Here is a 17,702-nt window from a genome sequence, read left to right as displayed (position 1 = left end):
AAGAGTATTTGGTCCCTGAAGTCTGTAGGGACCAGGAGTTGAGGGACCACATCGGCTTTGGCTAATCTGTACAACAGTCCCTTTTTTTCAATAAAAGCAGGATAAGTCCTGTTTAAGGGGTCCTGATCAGTGCGAGCCATTTGCCAAGCGTTAGTGAGGCTAGCATCGTTTAGCTGAGCTGTTCTGAAATGTTTGTCCCAGGCCCAGGGTTCTGATGTTAGGAGTTTATCGCGTGGTGTTTTTGTAATGGCGTCAGACATGAGGGTGATGAAGCCGGGATTATCAATCCTTACAATGACTGGCTCGGGGAGAGACGCTAAAACCCCTACCACCACTTCTGTCTCCTTCCCTGAGGCACTGCAAAGAGTTATTTTAGCTAAGGGATATTCCTTGACGCCCCCATGCACGCATCTAATGTGAACTGTATTCCCAGGCAAAAGAGAAGAGGGGGTTACTAATTCCTGCCTCACCACCGAATGTTTACAGTCCGAGTCAAATAGTGCTTTTACAACTCCCATTGATAACCACACTCACATAGAATACCGGACCAGTTTCTTGGGCGTTTAGGAGTGAATGGGGGCGTAGCTCACATCCATGGATTCTTCTTCTTTTTCTTTCTTCTTGCGGCAGTACCGCGCTATGTGCCCCCACTCCCCACAGTCATAACACTGGGGACCTGAAATTGGTGGAATGTCAGGTCGAGGATAACTAGGTCGTGGTGGTTCAGTTGGGCCTTTCACAGACTTCTAGTCTGGTTTCCCTGGCATGTTTCTATTGGTCTTTTCAGGCTCTTTTATGGCGGGGCGACCTTAGGCACGGGCATATGAGGTAGCCATTTCGATTGCATGCTCGAGAGTCAACCCCGCATGTTGCTTCAGCCAGCGTTGGGTCCCATATGGTAGTGCCTCTAAGAACTGTTCGAGGTATATTTTATTCATAACCTCTTCCAGGTTGAACTCGTGTGGTTTGAGCCACAAATCCGCTGGTCCTTTTAATTTATAAAACAGAGTTTTGGGGCGGTCTCCTGGGGATCCTCGTTCTTGGCGAAATTTTAGCCAACGGGTTTCTTCGTCTACCCCCAGACGGTCTGGAATGTACTGTTTGACCGCGGCATAGCTGCTGGTGCCGTGAGGGGCGTGGCTAGGCACGCAATGGCTGCAGACGTGCAAGGGCAGAGCTCCGGCCTGAGCTCCCCTTCCCCTGGCCGATTCTCAGTCAAAGTTATCCTGATCGGGCAGAAAATGCAGGCGGAGTGCCCACATACCATCCTGCACCTTCCTGCCAACTTTGGTGCTGCTTGGTCACTCCCGGCCGCCCGGACCCTACCGAGCCATTCCTGCCGCGTCGCCTGGCCGGCGAGCGCGACCACGAGAGGCCGGGGATCAGGCCCGGGAACTGGGCCTGGAGGCGGGGCCTGCAACTCGAGGCGCTGTCGGCCTTGTGAGGAGCCGATATCGGATCTAGGCAGGGGCGCCTACTTCTTGGGGGACACGGTTGCAGGTAGACGCCCCACGCTGACAGGGATGGCCCACAACATCAGCCAGCACCACGACTGCTGCAGGGCGTGAGCACCGCAGCGATATAGAGTGTGCCTGTACAAGCTACACGCACCGCGACGGCTGCCTGCATTCTCTGCGGCCTCTGGCCAACTGGCGCGCCTTGGGAACCAAGGCCGGTGCCCAGCCACTCGATACACCTGTGGCCACGACCAGACCCACTCGCGTTGGCTGCGACCATCTAGCACTGGAGCAGAAACACGGCGGCCTTGTTAATCATGCCACTGATACCCGGAATCCTACTGGGCGCTGCATCATCAGGCCTGCACCACCTGGGTTGCCGGTAGAGGTGGCCCCACTGTTGGTGGTTCTTGCCGGGTCAGCGGGCTTCCCCCGTTTATTGCTCTGCCCATGTCTGGGGGTGTGAAGACACAAACTGGCACTGGGGGTGCACCGCCGAAAGGGAAAATGGACAAGCTACAGAAACTGGCGGACGCCGACCACGTGGCTACGAAGCTGGACACTGTGCTAGCCGCCATGGAACGGCTGGAAGAATCGCTACAGCTCACTCGCACTTCCCTAAAGACAGCGTTGCCATTGTCACCCATCTCCGCGCCGACCACAAGAAATTGGCTGACCGCACCACGTCCCTGGAAGGCGCAATGGCGGATCTTGAACCCCGGGTCAGCCAGACGGATAAACCAGTGCGGGATCTCCTGAACAGAGTTGAGTTCTTAGAGGACCGTGCCGAGGATGCAGAAGGGCGGGCACGGCGAAACAACATCAGAATCGTCGGTGTACCGGAGAAATGGGAGGGGAGGGAACCTGCGATGCACGTGGAGAACTGGCTGAGGACCCTGCTACTGGAAGGCGCCCTGTCGCCGCACTTCGTGGTGGAACGTGCGCACCGTGTGCCGACGAGGCCTCTCCCCACGGGGTCTAATCCTAGACGGCTCCTGCTTCGAGTCCTGAATTATCGGGACCGCGATTCTATCCTACGTGAAACCAGGAAGCTCGGGGAGGTCCAGATCGACAACGCTAAAATAGTGTTTTTCCCCGACTACACTGTCCAGGTGCAGCGCCAGAGACACTCCTTCCTCGTTGTGAAACAGTGTCTACGCCAAGTAGGCCTCAAATATTCCCTTCTTTTCCCTGCCAAACTAAGAGTGCTGGCTCAAGACAAAACAGACTTTTTCACCAGCCCCGAGGAAACCGAGGCCTGGCTGGACAGCAGCATAGACTCAACACCTCGATGGGTACCGGGGTCAGCCAAAATAACGCGCACCCGCGGACCGCGGCGGCGCCGCAGGCGCAAATCACAGACGGCCCACCAGACACAGGGGAAGGTAGACCTCACCCCGCCTGTAGAACTTGTTCTCCTGGAGCAACAAGATGCCCTCCGGAGAGTGACGGAAATCAGTAGCTCCCCAGCATTCAATCATGCTCCGGACACCATCCCCCGAGCCTTCACCAGTGATGACGAGGCTATTTACGGGCTACCTGACTCACAAATGTCCACGGAGCCACCGGATGTCACGCCGCAGATGGCGGACTTGATTAACTGAACGGTAATACCGGCCCCAGACGGAGAACATCTGAACAGTAAACCTCTGGTCGCACTGTAGGCGTCTGCATTTGCTGAATTGTGATCTGGTGGGCGCTCGGGACAGAGTCCCCATCGAGACACGAGGCCACGGACGCATGGCGCAGAGAGTACTACCGCTAGAGATTGGTCCGTGACACAGCGCCAGACTGGTGGTGCTCCTCTGCCACCCCCGGCTGACAGGCCTTAACCTCTGGCCGCCCAGCCAGGTGTGTGGCGCACAACTCTGTTCACTCTGCCCAGCTATGGTCTGCCTCAATTGACATACGTATAGCGAACCATGCGATGATCGCTCATATGTTTCCTGCTTGATACTGCCTACTTCCTGAGGCCTGGGGAGGGGAGAAGCTTCCTTTGATGGCCATGCTATTGTAACATCGCAGCTGTGCCCAGTGTACTGTGACCCCCTGAACTGAAATGTTAATTATCTCGATAGAGAGTTTGGACGGCGGCACGTTCAGCAACTGACCTTTTGGTATTTTTCAGTGGTTTGGACTTTTGTGGTTTGTCATATCCTTTAATGTACGATCCTTTATTGAGAACTTATTCCTAATGTCATTGAAGATGTCTTTGAGGATGAGCAGCGGGGATGCGTGGAGACTGCAGGGGCGGGATCTTGTGGTGGGAAAATGGTGGGCGCGGGTGTCACCTAATGTGTTAAAATGACTGAGATAAAAATATGCACCTGGAATATAAGAGGCGTGCACACACCAGCGCGCAGGTATCCAATTTACTCCTACCTTAAGCGTCACCATGTCCATATCTAACTCTTACAAGAGACGCATTTAAATAAGGCGGAAGTACAAACATTATGCCGTAGATGGCGCGGGCAACTATATGCCACAGAATTCTCCTCCTATGCCCGAGAGGCGCTGTTATGGGTGAGACCAGGGACACCGTTTACGACAACATACTCCCACATAGACCCAGAAGGCAGGGTTGCCATCGTACATGGCAGATTGGACGGGCAGCAGGTTGTTCTGGCATCCCTGTATTCCCCTAACACAGACCAGGGGGGTTTCTTTGCGCAACTGTCTGCGAAGCTGGCGCCTTGGCACGGCGTCCCCTGGATACTGGGGAGCGACTATAACTGCATTCTTGATGCCACGCTGTATCGCTCCTCCCCACCCCATGCCGGCGCACCAGCGCATGGCGCCATGAAAGCTCTTACCACCCGGGCAGCGCAGTGGGACCTGCATGATGTTTGGCGCGCCCGCAATCCCACCACTAGAATGTACTCCTATTATTCAGGCGCGCATTCCTTGCACGTGCGGTTAGATAGGTACATGGGGTCCACTGAACTTCTCCCCATTGCCTTGGACGCATATTATATGGGACGCACTCACTCCGACCACAACCCACACATGTTGGACATAGCATGGGAGCGCCCGCGCCCGCCCATTCCCACCTGGAGACTACAACCAGCATTACTCCTTGACGCTCCTTTACGAGACTCCCTTTCTGCACAAACGGCACAATACTTTGAGGAGAACACTGGCACTGCGTCCTCCCCCCAAATCGAGTGGGACGCTTTCAAGGTCGTTGTCAGGGGGCACTGCTTGGGCACGCAGGGGCATCTGCAGAAACAGCTAGAGGGGGAACTGACACAAATAGAAACTGATTTGCTCCAACGAGAACAGGAGGCAGTAGGAGGTGCAGACAGCCCATTGCTCACAGCACGCGCAGAACATGCACGCTTGTTGGAACGGCTCCGCCACATCAACTATGCGGCCCACTCAGCGCGCACACACCACCTCAGCGATAAGCCCGGGAAGTTGCTGGCCTGGCTCGTTATGCAGGAAGATCGCTCAGCGCCCGTAACTGCGATATGCACTGACTAAGGTGAAGTGGTGTACACACAGTACAAGATTCACACGGCTTTTGTAGGTCACTACCGAGCTCTGTATCGCTCTCAGCTGCGGGACCTCCGCCCCAAATATAGCTGATTACCTCGCAGACATTCAGCTACCGAAGCGAACTGCCGCACAACAAGGCGACCTGGGGGCGCTGCTTGCGCCAGATGAGCTGCGTACTGCTATATTTGCCCTCTCTAATGGCAAGTCCCCTGGCCCGGACGGGCTCCCTGCAGAATATTTCAAAGCATGCTCAGACATCCTTATCCCAGAGCTGCTAAAAATGTATGCAGCTGCTGCAGAAGATTCCTCCCTCCCTCCCACGCTGAACGAGGCCACCCTCATTTCCCTCCTGAAACCCGGCAGGGATGGCACGTGCTTGGGCTCGTACCATCCGTTGGCCATACTGAACAGACTATAAGATACTTGCATCCACCTTGGCGCAGCGTCTGGCCCCTCTGGTCTCAACTCTAGTACACCACGATCAGAACGGTTTTGTGCCTAAGCGAAGTACCTCCCACAATATCCAAAGGCTATTTAGAATGCAGTACTATGCCACACATCACTGGCTTCGGTTGGGGTTCCTCGTGCTGGACCTCGAGAAGGCATTTGACCCGGTGGAGTGGCCCTATCTCAGAGCAATGCTGGAGAAATACGACACTGGAGGCGATTTTATCAAAATGGTGGGATTGCTATACCAAAAGCCTACCGTACGGGTCCGCACTGGTAGGCTGTTGTCTGACGCAATCCGGGAACGGAGACAGGGTTGCCCCCTATCCCCATTACTTTTTTCGCTGGCCATGGAGCCTCTAGCAGCACTATTGAGAACGCAGGGAGAGGAGTTGGGGGATCCCACAGGCAGATTGTATGCATGCGGTCTCATTGTACGCCGACGACTTGCTCCTCTACGTCAAGGACCTGACTTGCCTACCACAGTCCCTGTCGGATACTTTAGGAGCCTTTGAGAGAATGTCGGGGCTCAGGGTAAACTGGGCCAAATCCGGAGCATATTCCTTCAGCCCGGATGCGCAAGAGTGAGACATTAACATTAACGGCGGGAGGCTCGCCTGGTACCCCACCACGTTCCGGTATCTGGGGATACACGTTTACAGAACCCCGTCTGACATATTGGAGGGAAACCTAATTCGAGCCATTTCATCATTGCAAGCGCAGATGGCCTTCTGGAAGACTCTTCCTCTGAATATGCCCGGCCGGGTTGCACTGACGAAGATGATAGTCTTACCGAGACTCTTATACTATTATGCCAATATCCCAGTATATGTTCCGCCCCGGGTGTTTTGGGAACTAGAAACCTCACTTCGTAACCTCATCTGGAACACAGGGAGGCCCTGTGTAGCGTTGACGAAGCTCTACGCGCCCACAGATGCCGGAGGCCTCGTGGTCCCAAACCTGGAACTGTATTACCTGGCGGCGCAGCTGCAATGTGTGACGGGATGGCTGAGCGGAAGGAACTTATGTGACACTGCCACGGATGTTACAACATGGACCCACACGCAGATCTGCACGCTATTTCACCCCCTGACCAGAGCTCTCTGCCCGACGCAGCTGCACGTGGCGGTGGCTCGCAGGTATTTCTTACGTAGCTTGAGACTCACCCGAGAGGTGAAGCCCTATGCCCCAGCGCTTCCGCAGCTGGGAACTCCCAGAGACGGTGGAGTGGTGACGGAGGCTGCGCTGGAGAGGTGGGCGCAGGCTGATGTGGAAACACTAGATGATTTGTATACAGACAGCACCCTGCTTCCCTTTGAGGACTTAGTCAGGGACACAGGCCTACCAGCCGGGCAGTTTCTCCTCCATGCACCCATAATACGCACGCTTGCGCGGCCCTGGGAGATATATCCGAGGAGCTACCAACGCACCACTTTGTGCAATACCTCCATATTATGGGCAATGGCTCCCACATAGTCTATTGGCTAGCGCAAGCTCTCCTAATGCACACACAATACTCCACCCAACATCTACGGGATAAATGGACAACGGATAGGGGCAGGGCATGGACGGACAAAGAATGGACAATGGTACTGGCAGGCCCAGTCAATATCCCGCGCAACTCCCGCTTCAAGATAATACAATTCTACATATTACACTATGCGTATCTGTCGCCAGAAAAGATCAATAAATAATTCCAGGTTATCACAACTGCGTGTCCAAGATGCTCCTTGATTGGCGCGGATATCTTACACATGCTTTGGGCCTGCCCCAATGTACAGCCATACTGGAGCACGATGACAACCATACTGAACCAGAGCACCGGCGAGGACCTGCCACACTCATGGGAGGCCTGTGTTTTGGTGCTGTATAAGAGGACTAAACTCACCAAAGTACCAGCTAGATTCTGGGACTTGGGACTAGTCACGGCCAAGCGATTGCTCACCAAAAGCTGGAAACATGGTGAACCCCCACATGCAAAACACTGGTATGCGTCTTTTGATAACTGGGCGAGGGCGGAAAGTGCCGTACTACACAGGGAGGAGACGGCAGGGCTGAGGAAATTCCCCATTGCACAACTCTGGGATGATACCCATAAGTCTTTCCAGCAGGCGAGTTTGGATCAGGGAATCACTTAGATGACGCCCCTTCTAGAGCAGGCCTCGGACAGTGGACAGGTTGGAATGCCCCATGCCCCCGTCGATACCCCCACAATTCAGCCGTGTGCAGGACATTATCCACACCTGCGCTGAGATGTGCTGCAGCGGAGACTCAGAACGACCGCAGCCCAAAACCACACATCCTTCAGCACCAACACCCTGGGGCTTGTCAGACATAGCTAAGCTACTCTTCAGCCCTGAGAGAGACCCACACCTCGTCGAAATTATATCACTCCACAACCTACCCCGGAATCAGACACCTGCTCCCACAGACATGCATCAATGCTCTTCTCAATCCATACGTTCTCCAACCCGGTCCTTCTTATATTGTGTTCTTTTTTTTGTCTTTAGCCCTCCCCCCCACTTCATATTATTGGAGTTAAATTTTTCCTTATTTTGTCCCATTTTTTTCTTTTTTTGTTGGTTAAATACATGTGTCATGGAAGTTTTTTCGTTTAACATGACGGTTATAAAGTTGAGAATATTGAATTAGTTGCCGATGGCCGTTTGGCCCGCAGCACTTGTGCAGCGACCTTACAATGGAGGACACATCAAATGTTACCTGCCGGGTTGGACCTGGGGAAGGCACGCGACTGAAAGGGCATGCCGCTTCACATCTTATCCCCGAACTCCAGACTATACCGCCACCGACTGCATGCGACTTCACACACTCTACAGTCAAGATTTCTCTTAACACTTCTCATCCATCCTGCCAAGAGCAATGTGATATGTGTTCATTAACTCGTTGAGTGTTTTAACCATGCTGAATTGTCGCTGTAATGTTTTGGAAAGCGTATGTGCCCTTTTCCTTTGATTATTGAGCAAATTTGTATCGCATATCTATGCTGAAAACTAATAATACCTATTCAAACAAAAAAATAGCTGGTGGTGCCGTCTTTGTTCACCATCTGATATGCGGCTTGTGCCTCTCCCGTTAAAAGAGGAGCAAGGTAGAAAGGCCATCTATCTCCAGACCAAGCGCTGGCCCTAGCAGCCCTTTCAAAGTTAAAAAAAAAACGCCAAGGAGGTGTGTATTTCTGTAGGGGAACGACCGTTCCCGGAGGGGGGACGGGGAGTCTCCCCTGTCCAGGGACAGTCATGAGTTGGGTTTGTCCTGCTTTCTTTCTTAAGTGATCAGACTGACTCTGTATAGCCGTGGTGAAGGCTGTACGATCTGCATCGGCTTGGGTAGACGTCTGTTCTATTGCCCAGGCCAGCTTAGCCTGTTCCTCCTTCATTTGTTGGAGTAGATTTTCCATCTTGTGTCAGATGGTGGCTCTTCTCTACGACTCCTATCTGGCTTGCCACTTGTGACTGGATGATAGGCAGGGGGGGCGGGGGGCGTGGCGACAGAGGAAGGACTGTCCAACAACTATAGACTTTCAGATTCGAAGTCTTTATTTTTCTTTCTTCAATAAACAACTTATGCAAGTAAACATCCGTCCGATGTCTTGAGGGGATGACTGTGGCTTTTGTGAGGAGGTTTTGGTCTGGTCTCTAAACTTGTTCCTCTCCCTGTCTTCGGGGCTTCACTCACTGGGTTCACCACGTCTCTCCGGTATGGGTGTGAAAAGAAAACAAAGACCTTTCGATTTCTACTGGGTCTGGTTTTTATACGTAGAAGAGGGGGGGGGGCGCGGGTGTGTGAGGTATCACCAGGATCTGCCACCAGTTCTTAAAACAAAAGGTTTCGTAGCACCCACGCAAGACTCAGGTGGACAGTGTGTACCAAATGCGGTGAGAACAAAAGGAATACGAATGAATACACACACAGCCCCTTGACCTCCCTTAACCCTCCCCTGACCCAGTCCCTCCCCGTGAGAACGCCAGTGGCAGTATGCGTCCCGGTACCTTGTCCAGCCACATTTCTCCAGAAGTGCGGCGGGGCAACTCGTGGTGACGGTGGCCTCCTGGCGTGTCGGTCCTCCTGGTTTCGCGCTCTTCGGCGTCTCCACTCTCCGTCTTCCTGTGGGCTTCGAGGATAACGCTGTTCGGCTCCGGCTTCTCCGCTATTACTCTTCCTCCGGCTTTCGCGCCATCTTCTTCTGGATCCAGCGTTATGACCGCCTCCTCAGTCCCTGATAGGCGGAACGCTGGTGACGTCGTGGGATAGGTTTCCACCCCCGGGAAGGCCCATGCAGCGTTAAAGGGGCCGTATGCATCCTGTGCACGGGGTGGAAAGGAAGAGTCATTACAGTCCTCTCCCTGCCCATGACAGACAGGGTCCCAGTGACAGGGGTATGCTTGGGTGCTGCAAACGGTGCAAAGGTTTCACATTGAATTTTACGGCACACCCGCCAATTCCGCCAGCCTCATGCTTTGGTTTTCTCACAAGAAGGAACACGGGTGGTGAACCAAGAAGAATTTATAGCTTCTTCAGAAAGGAGCTCTCAACTGTTCATTGGGGTAATATGGGAGGAAATAAGCAGTATATGGTGGGGCGCAAGTTATAGTTAGCTCTGCTAACTTTAACTTGTGAATTTCTGTGGGTTTTTTTAAGTTCATACCTTTAAAGTTGTCAGTGGTGGATTTACCTAACTATAACATTACTTTAACCTTTGTGTTTAACCGGGAATTTTGAAGGCTTTTTTTCCAAACAAAAACAGATCTTTTTATAACACCCAACTATAACATACATATTTATATATACACATACACACGTCTTGAAAAAAATCAAAGGTTAAGGCAATGTTATTTATAGTCAGGTGTTGAAATAAGATAAAAACGAATGTAAAAAAAACATTGACATTCACCAGTTATAGATTACTGAGATCACTGTAAGTTTTGCCCCACACATGCACTGCTTAGGATCTCACATAATACATTGCTAAGGACATATCAAATGACATCAATGGTGATATCTCAAATGATATAATTGATGGCATCACTGACTACACCATAGTCATATACAGCGTAGAGTTACTGGATGCACATGTGCCGGTCTATAGCTTGGAAATAGTGCAAGACATGCAGGCAAATGTAATTGTGTACGTTTAAAGTTATATGGTGCAACGTTTACAAATCACTAGAGTTTGGGGTGTAAGTATTACTCCATATTAAACAAGGTAAAGGCTGAGCACACCTGGTGAGAGTTGCTGAGGTATATGGTTGCGGCCTAAAGACAAAGCTTGATTAAAAAAATCTGTGAAAACGAACCAGTTGCTTGATTATCCACCAGGGGATATATAGGCACGTGCCCATGTGAAATAGCTGTAATAATGTAAGGATGTTCCACTTCAATGTGGTTTAACTCATACTAGTGTTGTAAACATGGCTCTACGTTTGCATGCCATTGTGTACATTTCACAAATGTGTGTAGTTTATTTTAGCAAACTACAGAGGGTTGTCGATAGGGTCTGACACAAGATGCCTTATTAGTACTAAATGCATACTGTTCAACCTCTTGAATTAAAAATATGATCATCCCAATAAGGTGAAGAGAAAATTGGCCAAAAGAAAGGGTAATCCCATTAAGTTGAAAATTAAATTGGCCAAAGCTGGAGCTTGTTGCGTCTATAAACCCTAAAGAACACGGTCATAATGAATGGATAAAGTCATCAGTGATGTCATCAATGATGCCATCTGAGAAGTCATCAATGATGATATTGAACAGGTGATAAGTGATGTAATACCTGACGTCAAATGCAGTGCATGGTAGGAGTATAATTTATAGCTAGCTCAGTAAACTAGAACAGGTAATTTTCAGTTTCTTAAATGTTAGTTTTTACTTCAACACCTAAATGCAAACTCATCTTAACCTTTGGCTTGCCTATTTTTCTTTTTTACATAATCTAAAACTTTATTACCATATTAAGCAATTTTGTCACGTTAACCTTTTTTTGAGTGAGTGAATTTCAAGGGCGTTTTGACCAAATTCAGTCAACTCCCCCACAGCATGTGGCCTTTGGTTGTATGCTAACTAGCTTCTCCCGTAGTACTGCGGTGCTGTGCAAGCTTCCCCAAGGAAGCTTGTATTGTATTGTGGCAGTAAGGAGTAAAGCTTGTATAGAGGCTCCCGCTGGAGTACCACAGTATCTAACGGGAGGGCTGCACAGGGTCTTGTGGGAATATAGCAGAACCTGTGGCAAAAAAAACCTTTTGGCCAAGGGGATGGGGGGTTAAGGGGTCATTCTGGTTTCCCCTACATGTGCTTGGGGGTCAAGATGTCCCCATGCTGTCCCACCTAGCCTTCAGAAAACAGCTTAAAACCTGGATATTCGATAAGTAAACCCCCCCCCCCTCTCCCTCAAGCGCCTTGAGACCCACTGGGTATGTAGTGCGCTATATAAATTCTAACTTGACTTGACTTGACTTGGACATAGGACCAGAGTCTCCGAGTCCTGTAATGAGGCTGCAACTTTTTCTTCTGAGTAAGGGTCAGGCAATTAGATTGCTTGGCATTGTTGGACTGGTCCCGGGGTACCGTTGGGAGAGTAACCTCCCTCGGACAATCAAAGGGCCCTGATTTTTCTTTAATTTTCAGTACTGCAGGACTCTTACCATCCAGAAAATACCCAACTTCTTTTTTTTAAAACATACTTTATTCGTTTTCCATTAACTTCCAATACAAAGTATTATCACATTTCCATGATTGCATTATTACACATCTTGTTTGGAGATATAACAACACTTGTCTGCAGTGTATAGTATACACTATACAATCCGTATAGCATACATCAGGTAAATACGTCCATGAAATCATCCAATATGTTGAAGAGACTAGCCGGGAGATCCCATGACTACTTCGAGGGATCTTTTGAGAGAGCAAGAGTCTGGCAAAGGGCTACAGAATAGAAGTAGGGATGACATGGGATTTACGGTAAAACAGCAGTGCCATTTCAAGGGGAGGAGCAGAAATACCAGAAGAAGAAGTAGGGGAAACAAAGCTGGCAAGACTAAAGTAGGCATTGAGTGCAGGGAGTAAAGTACAGGTAGAGGAAAAGAGGTCATCTGGGGACAACAGTAGAATAGTTGAAAATGCCAGGGCGTGGGGAGGAGAGAGTGAGAAGAAAGCAGGTGAGAAAGAGAAAAAGAGAAAACAAGAGAAGATAAAAAGCATATATATTTCACACACACACACACACACATATGTATATATATGTACACACACACATACATATGTAGTGAGACAATCTGATAAAGGTGGGAATGTGGTCCTGTGGCCATTAAAAAAATAAAACGAAGAAGCCAAGCATCAATTGAAAGATACGACCTGCTACCAAAGAGTACCACAGAGAATTATTTTAGAGATTAAAAATAAATATCACAAGGAACTTTCAAGGTGGAGGGGCATGGGCCTGTTATCTGATGAATAATATCAATATCTGAAGGTGGTAAAACCGATAATGCCCATTTTGTATCTAATACCGAAAATCCATAAGGGCAAAATGTCCCCTCCTGGTAGGTCAATCATCTCTGCCATTGGTAGTTTATTTGAGACATCTTCACGCTACTTGGACCACTTCCTACAAGATTTTGTAAAACAGCTGCCATCACATATCAAGGACACGGGAGACTTTTTGAAAAAATTGCAGAATGTCCAATGGGAGAGCCAGAATTTGCTGATAACCCTTGATGTTGCCTCGTTATATACGAAGTTCGCCCATAAAGATAGACTCAGAGTGCTTAGGTACTATTTAGGCGGAAGATCAGTCTGAATGTATCAACATTCTGAAATGCTGTTAAAAATGGCAGAGCTATGTTTGAATAATAATCTGTTTCTTTATGGAAGTGACACCTACAGACAACTCATGGGAATGGCGATGGGCACCTGCTTCGCCCCCAGCTATGCAAATTTGCACATGGACAGGTGGGAAGAGCAGGTGCTCAAAGTCCAGTTCACAAAGGAATGGATATATCACATAAAGGTCTGGGTCAGATTCATAGATGATCTTTTTATTATCTGGAAAGGATCGCCAGGGAGTGCCTCCACGTTTATTGAATCCTTAAATGTTAATGATCTTGACCTTAAGTTTACTAGCACCATAAGTGAGGTAAATGTACATTATCTTGATTTAGAGGTCTTCATTAAAAAAGATGAAATACATACACAGACCTTCAGGAAACCCACAGCTGGGAATTCTATTCTACATTGCACAAATTTTCATCCGCAAAGTTTAAAACATAGTATTCCCTATGCTGAAAAATTGCGCATGAAAAGAAATTGCAATGAGACAATTTCTCTAAAAATAGCACAGCGAAATCTAGAGGACAGATTTCGTGAGAGGAGTTACAGTCAATGAGTATTAGATCAAGCAACGAAAAAGGTTGACAAATTACCCAGAAGTGATATCTTAGTGAGGGCGAAAAAGGAGAAAGAAAAAACAGCACAAGATATCAGGATGATTACTGGGCACAATGTCTATCATGCCAGTGTGAGAGACTGCATGAATAGGCATTGGCACCTGGTTAAAGGGGATCCTACGATTGGAGATATGGTATCCAGAAGGCCAACTATATCCTTCAGGAGAGCAAAATCTATGAGAGGGGATTTGGTAAAGAGCAGCCTGAGGTAATTGAAACAAAGAACTGGCTCACTGAGAATCCAGGTTTTACGAAATATCCCAAATGCAAGGTGTGTAAACACAAAAGAAGTAGGTCTACCTTTCATGCACAAACCATGGAGGATTCCACGGTTCCTAAATTGCAAAAGTGACCATGTTGTATATGTGCTGCAGTGTACATGTCCTCTTCGATACATTGGCAGAACTATACACATGGCTCATGTTAGGATCCTCCAGCACCTTAGAGCAATCGGTAAAGAAGTGTGCCCGGTCGCTCGTCACATAAATGAAATACATGGTGGAAAGAGTGAGGAACTAACTTACTTTGAAATTGACTCGGTCCCCAAAAGAAGGAGAGGATGAAATCAAGAAAGGCAATTGAGACAACTGGAATCTAGGTACATTTTAATGTTTGATTCAAAATCCCCTAATGGCCTAAAATCAGATGAAGATTTACGTGTACACTTAGGATAAGGGATGGAGAGAAGTAAAAGGAGAAATGAAATTAACCGAGAAAGAAATAGAATAATTCAAGGAGGATGATGTATAAAGGGGTGTGTTCTAGATATATGTTTTAGTGTTAAACATAAGCTTTTTTTTTTTACATATTTTAAACTTTTTGTGTACCATCAACTAAATCAAATCCTGTGCAGGATGGGGCTATCAACTTATAATTGATCAATTGATGACTGTTTTTTCTGAAGTTAGTTAATACAATATTTTAAATAAGTGACTTTTACTGTAGAGAATGTGGAGTATTTATATGTATATTTATGTGGTTTTATGCATTGTCCTTATGGCAAAATCAAGAGCTGCTATCTGTAAAATTTGCACACATCAATGTACTGTATTCTTAACCATATATTTGGGTTAAACAGTAGGAGAGTGTAGGGTGTTTGGTACTTCAGCTGGTGTTATATTACTTTGCATTTTAGCTAGGGGCATCGGAGCAGTAGCTGGGCAATCACAAGAAAGCACTTGCACTTTTCACCGTCTATTAGTTCAAACATGCACTTGCAGACTAGCAGACCCCAAAAGTATACCGACAAAACAAATAGAATGAAACACCGGCTATTGGTAGCCGGCACCCGGCTATAACAGACCCAACCGCTTTTAATGCGAGATGTGCACACAAAAAGAGTGCTGCTCCAAAAAATTAATTCAGTTGTTCTGATTGTAGATTTACGTATTTGCACATGCATATTTGCTGCTACATAGCGTTAAATGCACAATTACATGAAAGTACTTACACTTATGAATTAGCAACGAAACTTTACCACATGACAGAACATGGAATATATTTGCAATTCCATTTAAAGGCAAATAAAGATCAATTAGTCGAAATATGCACTAGCATATAAGCAGTCCCCTGGTGTATATTGATAACGTAAACAAAATGAATCATAGGCTATTAGTAGCCGGCACTCTGCTACAGTAGACCCAATTGTGCTATTGCGAGATTTGCACACAATAGAATGCTGTTATAAAATAAACTCAATTGCACTGATTGTAAATTTGCATGTATATTTGCTGCTATATGGTGCTATTTTCACTAACATATGAAAGCACTTGCATCTATAAATCAGTTACAAACTCCACCACATGATATGACATGGAATATATTCATACGTCCATTTAAAGGCAAACAAAAATCAATTAATTAACGTGAAAACAAAAACGCAATCTACAAGATGGTGTACTTTTTTGTCACTGCCAAGTTGAAGACTGTGTATATTGTCAAGCACTGCTTCGGCATCCCGCATTTAATGCCCCCACTCCCCCGGATCCTCCCACAAAAGCCACCTCCAGTTGTCACGGACACCTCGTACCCCATCGTATTGCCACAACACCGGAGAAAAGCCCGGTAAAGCCACTGTGGATAAACAAGACTAGCGGGGGGAGCCGCTTCCAACCTTATCATCCGATGATGGCGCGGTCTGCGGGAGGGTCCCTCCGCCAGCAGCGGAGTCGGACGACCCCGGGTGGCCATCAGAGCCCAAGGGCACGGGCTGAGAGCTGCTAGTTGCCATTGAGGAAAGGCATAGCAGCAAGCATGCTATCGGCCTTGCTAGACTACTTCCTGTTAGAGGAATGACCGTTAGTACCGATTCACTATCACGTGACGTGCATAATTGTATAGATGTAAACATCCTCTATCTCCGCTGCGCAGCATGCCCTCACTCGTCTCAATTTACCGGGGCGAACCATCCAGAAGGAACCTTCCTTTATTTTCTTATATTTGCTATTTTTATAGCGCGAACTCGTTTCAAAGGTTTTAGAGCGCTTCGTCAGAGAGCAGAAAATAGGTCGCTCTGGATAACTGACATCATAGTTGCCAAGTTTTCAGATTGCATATGATTAGCCTTCAATTGGGCTAATTCTCCAAATCTATTAATTTTATGCTTATGCATTGGCACTGAGCTTTCTGGCTGATGCAGGTTGACTCCAACAATGGAAGCCATATGCTGGCTCTTAAGTTGTCTTTTGAACTCCCGCTTTCTAGTCCCAAGGCTAGGATATTTTTTGTACAGTTGGTATGGAATTCCCATAAAGTAGCTGGTAACCAGCCCGACCACTCCAAAACTCATGCAGTGGGCCAATAATTGAATAAAAGTACCATGGGCAAGTTCCCAAAACATCGCTTTCATAAGTGTGACACACAGGGTGGTCCTAATGGCGTTTAGGAAGATATTATTCCTTTGGAGCCATGTCTCTACTATTAAACTTCTATGGGCATGGTACATGTCACATGTGTGGTATCCTGCTGCTCAGCCAGAATGACTGCCTGATGGAATATTAGTGTTTGGAATGTGTGCGTGCGTGAATCAGTTGGATGAATGGCTGGGCAGCAGGGAAGCTGCTCCTGGTGGGGCTCCTACTGATAGAGCACGCAGGTCACCCGACTATAATTTTACCATACTCACCTGGGCCCATAAATCAATAACTTAATAACTTAATCAGGTAACCTTTGCTCTACTACCAGTCTATTTTACCTACTAGGTCCTTGTTAAGAAACATATGCAGGAAACTTGCGTAGGTTGAAGCTTGTATTTTATTTTAGCTTATTTCCGATTCCAAACACCCACAGCCAGAGCCGTCCAGTCGTGAGGAAGCCAACGTCCAATCTGACGTGCAAGGAATCCTCACGACTGAAGAACTCAGTTCCAGAATCATTGAAGAGAACTCTCGTGCTAGCAAGCACAAGAGCGCAATGAAAGAGAAGTAGTCTCAATATATAACATCTTCCCCACTAAGAAGGGAAACAAAGCAAACATACAAGATCTTAACAAGAAGAAAAACAAAAATAAACGTAAGCAAGTACAGGGTTAAGTAAAGTCATTCTAAAACATAATCTCTCAACCTGCAGGATAGTTGTTTCAAACGAAAACCCCTTTTTGTTGCCACTTCAGAAGGTTCTAGAGTAGTCGAATCATGTGGAAGGGAAATCTCCTCGGAAACAGAGGATGTTGGCAAAGCGGATGTGGAGGGGAGAGCATCAGGAGAAAGGGAAGAGAGGGCAGGAGCGGTGTCCGTTGAGGACGTAGGGATTACGGGCACTGGTTCGTAGGAATGTGGTTGGGGGCAGAGAAAGTCAAACCAATCACAATGCTCAGAATCTGAAGTGGCATGTTCCTTGA

The 17,702-nt window shown here is 47.9% G+C and overlaps 1 protein-coding gene across 1 annotated transcript in view; it reads right to left on the bottom strand.

Annotated features, from left to right (window-relative positions):
• The window catches only part of COX20 (cytochrome c oxidase assembly factor COX20), a 236,150-nt gene extending 219,975 nt beyond the window's left edge, over positions 1-16,175 (bottom strand). The window contains exon 1 of the mRNA XM_086927344.1: positions 15,978-16,175. Coding sequence (XP_086783470.1) covers positions 15,978-16,094 — 117 coding nt within the window. The 5' untranslated portion in view covers positions 16,095-16,175. The remainder of the gene's footprint in view (positions 1-15,977) is intronic.
• Positions 16,176-17,702: the final 1,527 nt, after the last annotated feature.

The sequence above is a fragment of the Lissotriton vulgaris genome, chromosome 6 (genome assembly GCF_964263255.1).
Source record: "Lissotriton vulgaris chromosome 6, aLisVul1.2, whole genome shotgun sequence".
Classification (NCBI taxonomy): Eukaryota; Metazoa; Chordata; class Amphibia; order Caudata; family Salamandridae; genus Lissotriton; species Lissotriton vulgaris.
Note: the sequence above shows the minus strand (reverse complement) of the source record. Positions and strands in the feature narration are given on the sequence as shown.